The sequence below is a fragment of the Cephus cinctus genome, unplaced genomic scaffold, assembly GCF_000341935.2.
Source record: "Cephus cinctus unplaced genomic scaffold, Ccin1 Ccin1_scaffold1023, whole genome shotgun sequence".
In the NCBI taxonomy this organism is placed as follows: Eukaryota; Metazoa; Arthropoda; class Insecta; order Hymenoptera; family Cephidae; genus Cephus; species Cephus cinctus.
Genome location: NW_014333561.1, coordinates 28,139 through 38,199, shown reverse-complemented (window position 1 = coordinate 38,199; position 10,061 = coordinate 28,139). Strand labels below are relative to the sequence as shown.

Sequence of the window (10,061 nt, the reverse complement as noted above, 5' to 3'; positions counted from 1 at the left end):
CCGCGTGTGTTTTCGCCGGCCGTATTTGCCGTTCTTTCGGAACACGGTCAATTAATAGCCACGATTAGTATTCCGAAGTAAATTAATAGTATCAAAAAGCGTTAAAATTGGCAACTATAGGATGCTTTTAGTTATAATCATTATATTGCATGCTCTCGCTATTTATGTGATTTCTTGGTGTTATCTATGCTGTATTTTGTATTTGTCGCGTGCTTTGCTGTTACTTCTCGAATCTCCGAGTGCCGCGATTGACTCTTTCCTATTCCTATTCGTAAAACTTTGTTAAAAATCTAGCGAATTGTAGTCGCGCTTTCGCCGGAACCTTTGTTCGTGATTCTGATTTATTCGTGTGTTCTTTGGCGTTCGTGATCAGTCCTATTTATCTCGCGTCGTTCGTGAAAATCTAAGAATAATCGGTTTAGTCTCCGAAAATTATTCTAAAGTCGAATTGCTAGAGACGGCCCTGTGCCGCGAGTGCGTCACGAGTCTCACCGCTCCCCGCGAATACACGCCTACAAACTCGCCGAGCTCGCCGCTCACGCGTGCGCCGTCTACCGCGCGATAGCCGCCGTGCTACTCTACGCGAAGTGCCGTAGATCGCGTATGCCTTCTAATACCTTATTCTATCTGATTTCTGAGACTATGGTCTAATATTATATGTCCGATTGATGTTCGTGGATTGGTTCCGCATTGTTAGAGTCTTTTGCGTATATCTTAACGCGATAGTTTAAGTCCATTCTTTATTGTAATCTTTCCGCATTTAAGTAAATTCATTAGAGCGTATTATTTAGTTTGGCGAACCTTGTACCTTTAAAATCCGTATACTTTGCGTTTTCGAATTATATAGAATCACCTTTGCGACGTTCAATCGATATAATTAGTAGACTTTCTTGCTTATGTTTCTCCGATTGATACTCATTCTATTGCTTACTTATCTATGCTTACGTTTTTCTTTCCGCATGTATATTATAGTAATTTCCTTAAATTAACTGCACTTTGATTTATATCGAGTCTTTTTCCTTGCTTTATTAATTTAGCGTAAGACTTTTCTTAATTCGGTTTGCTTTGCTTGGCACCGCTCTTGTCTGCTACTTTATCCTTGCCGCATGTCTTTGGTTTCTGTGCATTTTCTTTTGGCTATTTTTCTAATTGCTTTTGACTGCTTGTTCTAAAATATAGCTCTGGTGCGTTAAATCGATATAGTGTCTTTCCTGCTTTATCTTGTTATTCCTCTGTTCCCTGCCTGAACGCCACGGCGCTTCCGACTAGTTAGCCACCGGACAGGGCATTTGGTGTATTACTTTTTAGTGACTCTCTCTCCTCCGCTGCTTAGTGGACATCTTCCGGATCGGCCGTTGTCCCTTGGTGCATCTCGTAGTGAGATTAGGTTTAGTGACTTTGTGAACGGGTGACACGTCTTAGGACCGTTTGCGTCGCCCCCGGATCCGTTAAATTTTTGGTGATAATTTTGTGAACGAGAAACCCGTCTTACGTTGTTGGCGTGATCCTCGCTTCCGTTATATTAGTGTTTAGTTTTAGCGTAACCTGGCCTATTCCGAATTGGTTAAATTAGTTTTTTTTTTTTTTTTTTTTTTTTTTTTTTTTTTTTTTTTTTTTTTATTATAGCATTTAGAAACCTAATAAAGCGAGGTTCATTTCTGCTTTACAGTTGCAGATTACATACAGTTATTTACATTGCGATAATTTTGATAATAACGATAATTACATAGTTAAATTTTACAGTGAGTGTTACTATACATTTTTTCTGTTAGTGAACTGTTTTTCTCTTAGTGTTTCTGTTAGTGAACTTTTCTTATAAATTTCAAAAAAGTCTGTACGTGGGATTTGAATGACATTACATGTACACTGCGGGACGTTAATGCCGTCCTTAGGTGGAGCTAGTAGGACGCGTGAGTAGGGCGACCGGCAGTAGCGACTGGTGGCAAGGAAGCCAGGCCGCCGCGTGTAGCGCGTGTAAGAGTGTCTCACTTGCTTCTAGCGCTAGTCGCCCATAAGACCCTTTCACTCGGAAGCCAGGCCGACGCGTAGAGAGGGTAGCCTATTCCCCTCGCTCGGGACGGCATGTCTGTCCAGAGTCCAGGCGTCCCGTATAAGAGTGTCTCAGACAATTTCAACAAAGTCTGCATAAGTCCCTCTTACTCGCAGTTAGTGGAGTCCCAGAGATAGCCTGCACTGTGTATATGAGCGTCTCACTTGCTTCTAGCGCTAGTCGCCCATAAGACCCTCTCACTCGCTGCCAGCAGTGGCCTGCGGATTATAATAAGAGAGCCTAATGTTTGGAGTGAGAGGCTCTTATGGGCGACTCGCGCTAGAGCCGAGTGAGACGTTCTTATACGCGCTAGGCCAGCGCTGCCAGCGAGTGAGAGAGTCTTATGGGCGACTAGCGCTAGACCCAAGTGAGACGCTCTTATACACAGTACAGGCTATCTCTGGGACTCCACTAACTGCGAGTGAGAGGAACTTATGCGGACTCTGTTGAAATTGTCTGAGACACTCTTATACGGGACGCCTGGACTCTGGACAGACATGCCGTCCCAAGCGCGGGGAATAGGCTACCCTCTCCACGCGGCGGCCTGGCTTGCTTGCCACCAGTCGCCACTGCCGATCGCCCCACTCACGCTTCCTACTAGCTCCACCTAAGGACGGCATTAATGTCCCGCAGTGTACCTATATTGGTAGCTTCTTTTGCTAATAAGTCAACATGCTCATTTCCTGTGATTCCTATATGTGACGGTATCCAATAAAAGTTTAATGCTCTGTTGAGGTGTGTCTGAGTAAATTCAATATACTTTTTCTTAATTTCAAAAATTATTTGATTAGTTAAGGTACTTATTTTTTTGTTATTTAGAGTTTGAAGAACACTTACTTTGTGAATCACAGAAAATGAACACATTTTTGTCATGCTGTTGTAGAACTGGATTCAAAGAGTTTAATAATGCAATGCATTCAGCAGTATAAACCGATGCGAATGAGTTTATACTTTTTTTAACTGATTCATTAGTTTCTGGTATATAGCAAGCTGCACCTAGATAAGCTTTATTATTATCTTTACTACCATCGGTGTATATTGCTATTGCATTGTTTTCTTTTATTAATTGATCAACAATGTGACTAGGATTTTGACTATCTTTAATTTTTTTACCGAACTCAGTATTTATAGCAATGGATGAAGTGACGATATCGTATTCAAAGCCATAAATTGAAAAATTGTTCAGAGTGACCATGTAGCATTCTGTAAGATATCTAATATATATAACACATTCGAGTAAGAGGCGTTTTCTTTTTCTTCTGGTTGGTCGAATATCGTATGTAAAATACGAATATAACATCGATTTTCTGTTTAATAAGACATTGGTAATGAATCGTTTTGCTAGAAGTTTTGCTCGCTCAATTAGGAGAGGTAGTTTGGGTTCAGCTAAAAGGATGTTAGTTGGTGTGGATCTTCTGTAACCTAAAGCAAGTCTGATTGCATGGAATTGTATTCTTTCAATTTTTTATATGCTGTCTTTTCTAGTTGGAAAATAAACAAAACTACCATACTCTATTATTGAGCGGACATAACTTTTATAGAGCAAGATAAGTGTCTGAGGATCTGATCCCCACCACGTGCCTCGAAGGAATTTAATAATATTCATGGCTCTGTTGCACCCTGTAATTACATTGTTTATATGTTGACAGAAAGTAAGTTTATAGTCAAATGTAATTCCCAAGAATCGAACTATTTCACTTGAACTTATTTCAGTGTTGTTTATTTCAATTTTTATAGATCCGGGTAGTATATTTTTATTGTTAAAATGAAGTAAAACTGTTTTATCTGGGGCTATTTCTAATCCGAGATAATATAAATTTTTAATTAATATTTTTACAGCATTTTCTATTGCTTTTTTAAATTCAGTGAGGGGAGTAATTCTAGAGTAAATAGCTATATTGTCTGCAAATTGTGAAACGGTTATATTCTCAGGAAGATCTTTTGTTATACTAGAAACATATATTATATATAATAATGGACTTAAAACTCCACCTTGTGGAACACCTTTGTGTGCTTTTAACCTTTCATATCCATTTACGTTTGAATTTACAGTTCTGTCATGTGTTAAATATTTTATGAACTTAGTAATCTGAGGAGAGCAGCCGATTTTAGCCAATGTATCCAATAAAATATCACTGTTTACATCATTAAACGCCCCAGAAACATCAAGAAAGGCACCTATAACATCTTGTTTACTTTTTAAGGCTTCATCTACTTGTAATGTTAAATTAGATACATTGTCTATACATGATCTTCCTTTGCGGAATCCAGATTGACTGTTTGGTAATACGTTATTTTTTTCTACCCAGAATTGTAATCGATTTTTAATTAAAGTTTCCGTTACCAGTTTTTACCGTTTTTACCGTTAGCAGTTGGATTTAAGTGTATGTACGATTCTTTCCAACTAGATGGAAAGTTGCTCCTAATGTGCATATCGTTGTAAATGTCTAATAATAAAAGTCTAAATTTAAGTGGTAGTTGGTGAATAATTTGATAGTCGATACCGTCCATGCCTGGAGAAGAATTTTTTTTTGCAGCTATTAAAAGCTATATTAAACTCAGCGAAATTAAAATGTTTATCAAAAAATTCGTTAGCTTGACTACATGGGATCCACGATGGATCGGTTACGGCCCAAGGTGGACTAATTTTTTCTAGGCATTCTCTTTTCTGTTTTTCAAATTTTTCGTTATTAGAATAATTACTATTATTATGTTTAACTTTAACCCATTTGTTTTTAATTATCTTACATTTATTCCAAACATAATTTAGAGAAGTACGTAAGTCAATACTTTGTGCAAACCTTTTGAAACTTTCGATTTTTTTGTTCTTAAAAGTTCTTATAGCCGTAGCACAACACTTTTTATATTCAATTAAATCTTTAAGTTCACCTGAATATTGCCACTTTTTAAAAGCTGCACGTCTAAGCCTTTTCACTTTGTTATACTCCTCATCCCACCACGGAACGGGATTTGATTTTTTAAAAGTTTTTTTTATATTCTTATGCGGCGTGACTTTCTTGATGGCTTCCTTGATAGTGTTTACGAAGAAGTCGTATTTTTGCGAAGGTGATAGATCGTCATAATGCTTGGTGAGAAAGATGTCGTATTTTCCATTGAGATTTTTTTCGAACTTGATCCAGTCAGTTTTTTTGTACTGATTTTGAAGGACTTTTTGTTATACGTAGTTTTATTTGTGTCAATTGTCAAAAAGATAGGATAGTGATGGGATAGGATAGTGATAGGATAGAGTTGAATTTTTCCAACTATAGCCATATTGCTGTGGGTTTGGGGTAGACTTCTCTTGTTCAGAGAGCGTCACCGAAAAAGAGTTTATTTAATGAAAGCTAGTGTAAAAACACTAGCACACTTTGTTTAAACAAGCAGTATCGTTATTTATGTAAACGTACCATGCAATAATTATAGTTATTTACACTCCGAATACGTAAAACTGTTGTACACTCGCGGAGCTATGTGTAATCACGTCCGTTCAGTACGGCGTCTCCAAAACTCTCCGGGTAAATTAGTTAGTGACAAAGAGAGTGTGTTGGACTCGTGGTACTCCCGCGAGGGATACCTGGCGCCCAACCCGTGTTTTCGTGTTAGTGATAGGAGGTAGAGAGAAAGGACCATTGCGGGTCGTTTTTGATGACGTAAGATACATCTTATCGGTTTTTGTTTTGTTTTTTTTTACGTCACAGTATATAATGTGTGTTAATTAATGAATAGTAACTAAAAAGTTTATCTTTTGAAGTTGTTGTATAATATTGATATTTTATTATTATTAGAAGTTGTTATATATATATTGATATATTGTTGATATTATCTCTAAACTAATATCTTAGAGGTTTTAGACCATTTTCAGTACACTGATATTGAATTCTCGAAAGTAATAATTTTTCACTATGTTTCGTTAGGTCTTATTATGTTTAGTTTAGCCTTAAGTCGAAGACTTCAACTGTTGTAAATTTTATGCATAAAAATTAATAATATTTATATTTTTAGATGGAGGTATAAGAGCAGGAGAAATCACCAATGAAATCCTTTTTATGAATGCTAAAGACAATATGCCTTTCCAGACAGTAGATAATGAAGGATTCAGAAACCTGATGAAAATGACTGTGCCTCTTTATTGTATACCTGGAAGAAAAACAATCAAAGAAAAAAATTGAAGAAAAGTATGAGTATCTTGGGGCATGTGAAAAACAAAAACTGGAAAAAATTGATTATTTTTCCGTAACGGCGGATATCTAGACCGATGTACTCAACACCATCAGCTATTTAGGGATGACTGTCCATTACGAATTTGAAGGAGAATTGCAATCCACCACGATTGCTGTTACGGAATTGACGGAGCGACACACCTCTGAAGTTATAGGAAGATGGATGAGAACGATTTTGCAAGACTGGCATATCGATGATGAGAAAATAGTTGTTGTCGTAACTGATAACAGATCAAATATTAAAAAAGCAGTTAGAGGTACATTTGGGTCTGCTAGACATATTGCATGTTTTGCTCATTCAATCAACTTAGTCGCTGAGGATAGAACGAATTTTCAAGATGCAATATCATTGTGTGCAAAGATTAAAAGAATAGTCACATATTTCAAGCAATCGACTATAGCTGCTGATGCATTGCGCAGGGTCTCCCACCTGAAGTTAATCCAAAGCATCGACACACGCTGGAATTCAACCTTCCAGATGTTACTACGACTTATTTTGCTCTCAAAAGAAGTTGGGTCGATTTTATTAAGTATCCCGGAATCACCTGAAATGTTGACTGCATCTGAACTGCAATTGGCAAACGAAATTGTGGAAGAATTACGACCACTTGAAAAACTTATAAGGAAACTTTCTGGAGAACGATTTGTTGCAGCTAGCAAAGTCATTCCACTGATTAATTGCTTGAAAAACAAAAACCAAGAACTTCGCAATAGCTTAAAAACGCAAACTGCGCTTTCTTTAGTTGATCGTCTCCAAAACTCTATTTCGATGAGATTTGGGCAGATAGAACATAATTATATTATGGCAGTCTCGACTATCCTGGATCCAAGATTCAAAAAATTACACTTCAATCAACCTTTGACCTGTTCGAATGCAATCGGTCGTATTGCTAGATGGATAAGAGAATTGGATCACACAAATGTGTCCAATGATGCAGTTGCTGAAATCAACATGGAAATACCCGACAAACCTGATGAGTTATGGTCTTTTCACGATAATCTTCTTAAAGTTAATACTGTAAATGCTGCGCAACGTAATGAAGATGAGATGCCAACTGATTTAAAGCACTACTTGCATCAACCAATGATAGATCGCAGGGATAATCCAATGCGTTATTGGTCGAACCTCGCATCAGTATACCCGCTTCTTAGCGTTATTGCCAAAAATTACTTAGCAATTGTTGGAACGTCAGTACCTTCTGAGAGATTATTCTCAAGGGCTGGCAATATTTTAACAGATTCCAGGAACCGACTTTCGCCTGAACATCTACAACAATTATTATTTCTAAATTCCTTGTCCATTAAAGATTGGCAATTGAAAATAAAATAATTTTTTTAAGAATCAAAAACCTATTTCCAATTGAAATTTAAAAGTAATGAATATGTATTAATAAAAAAAATCTTATGCATGTTTTTAATCATACATAAATAATTTTTTTTACGATTTTTTAGATCGATTCTTGCAAGATTGATTTTTCTATTCCGATTTTTTAACAGAATCGATTTGTATAATTCGATTTGCAATTGATTCAAAAATCGATTCTTTTAAGAAAATCGAACATCCCTAGTTACTGTAATAGAAACAAAACCCTAGAGTCCTCTCAACAGACGATATGGTCTAAAAAAAATATAAAAAAATACTTTTCTCACGGATGAGGGATGCTGAATACAATAACACATTTTTCAAAATAATGTTGAAGACGCATTGAACTAACAGCAACATCGAAGGGCTAATTATTCTCAAGGTCTTTCGATTCTGCTTGCGAGTTGCAGTGGCCATCTGGTGGTGCGGCAGCGAAATAGTGCTCGCTCGTGCTTCTTGTATACTTTTGTGTTGCTTAAAGACTCTGATCATATATGTAATTTTACTCTTACTAAATTTTACTCTCACTATTTGGCGAATTATTGGCAGTAGTACATTGGCCTAATGTTGGTTGGATACTGGCAACTACTAAAAAATAACAATACTGGTGACCAATACTAACCCAATTACGGCCCAAACATAGGCGAGTTACGCTTGGCCAATTATCAATAAACATATATTGGCCAAAACTTGGGTCTGTTGTAAGCGTTGGCAATTCCTACATGGGAAGTTGCGCCTTACGTTTGCCAGATCTGGACCTGACAAGGTACACCCTATCAGGTGCACCTTTGATATGCCTGATCTAAACCTGAGTAAAATACACCTTATCAGGTGTGCTTTAACTATGCCGAATGTGGCCCTGAATAAAGCACAACCTATTAGGTGTTCCTTATTTGTGCCCTATGTGGATTTGAATACGGTACGCCTGATGAGGTGTACCTTACGTATACTGGATCTGGACCTGATAAGGTCTATCTCATCAATTCTGCCTTACTTTCGCCGGATGCGGCCCATATGTGACGGCAGGGTTGCCCTACCAGATTTCTAGTCGGGTTTATTCAAATTCTGCTAGTCCTTAGACTCCACGCTAAATCGATTCAGTATTAAGAGAGATGAAGAGTAAATTGCAACAGGTTAGAAATATCTATTCTCAGTTAGGATCAAAACTTTGGCCCGTATTCATTCAGAACTCGCTCTTAAGGTCACTAACAGAGTCACTATTAGTTCAAAGTGACTGCGCCGAGTTGTTAGTGACCGTATTCAGAACTCGCTTTGAGGCCCCTTTTAGCTAAAGGTACGCTACAGCGAGCAGCATCTTGTAACATATACTTTCAACCGCGTTCGGAATCATTCGGGAAGACTCGGGCATATTCGATTATGCCCGGAAGTATTCGGTGGCATTCGGAAAGCGCGAATTTCATATTTGGTGAAAATTGCAGCAAATTCGAAATTCAAGAATTCCCTTTCTTGAAGCCAAGCTATTAATATTCAATTAATACGTTAAAACTATTATAAGACAAGCATGACATGAAAATGAAAAAAATAAATAAATGGTTGTAGATCATCATGGAACGAAAGAAGAATGTTACCCTCGAAGAAAAAGCATTAGTCATACAATTTGTAAGCGACAATCGCGATATACTAGAGAATAAAGCAAATAATGCTTGATTGCAAAAGAGTAGAAAAGACAAATGAATGAAACTAACAGCGACTGGAATTAAGAGGGAATGGAAAGATATAAGAGATGCATAGCAGCGGTGGAAACTCACAGCAAAGAAGACTATTTCTTGCTATTGCAAGCGTGCGAGCGGTACAGGTGAAGGTTCTGCTCTCTCAAAACCTTCTGGGCTCGATTTCAAAATCAATAAAATTTGCCTGGAAAATTTTGTGGAGGATGAAAATCCCCACAAATCAGATAGCCTCTGAGCATTAAACACGGTCGAAATGCCTAAGGATGACGTCACGTATGAAACGGATCACGTCTCTCTCGAAAAACTTCCGGATTTCTTATTCTCATTTCATTAACTTCGCGGACTTCATCTATCTCGGCAATAGCCTCCATCTGGTGCGCTATATTTGAGCGACCTGTCACTTTAAACATGCCCCTGCCCACATCTACGAACAGGTCGCTGTTAGTCACAAGATGGCGCCTAATAGCGCGCGGTTAGAGGCTTAAAAGCGGTTCTGAATAGGCTTTTTCGCTAATAACGCGCTATTAGCTGTTAGTGACCTTAAGAGTGACCATAAAAGCGGTTCTGAATACGATCACCTATAAACTCACTAACAAATAATTTAAAAGCGCGCTATTAGCACTAAAAGCGAGTTCTGAATACGGGCTAGAGTTTGCAGGTGCCTACGTTTCTCTTGACGCCTCCCTCTGATTGGTGAACTTTAGCCTGCTCCCATTTAAAAACTATGACCTTCCGGA

At 37.8% G+C, this 10,061-nt stretch overlaps 1 protein-coding gene across 1 annotated transcript; it reads left to right on the top strand.

Annotated features, from left to right (window-relative positions):
• The first annotated feature begins 6,334 nt into the window (after nucleotides 1-6,334).
• LOC112494937 (zinc finger BED domain-containing protein 1-like) lies at nucleotides 6,335-7,600 on the top strand. The gene has a single exon (XM_025088863.1). The coding sequence runs from the start codon at nucleotides 6,335-6,337 to the stop codon at nucleotides 7,598-7,600; it is 1,266 nt and encodes a 421-aa protein (XP_024944631.1).
• Nucleotides 7,601-10,061: the final 2,461 nt, after the last annotated feature.

Coding starts and splice junctions, on each gene's coding strand:
- LOC112494937 (XM_025088863.1), top strand. CDS start 6,335: ATGACTGTCCATTACGAATTTGAAGGAGAATTGCAATCCACCACGATT.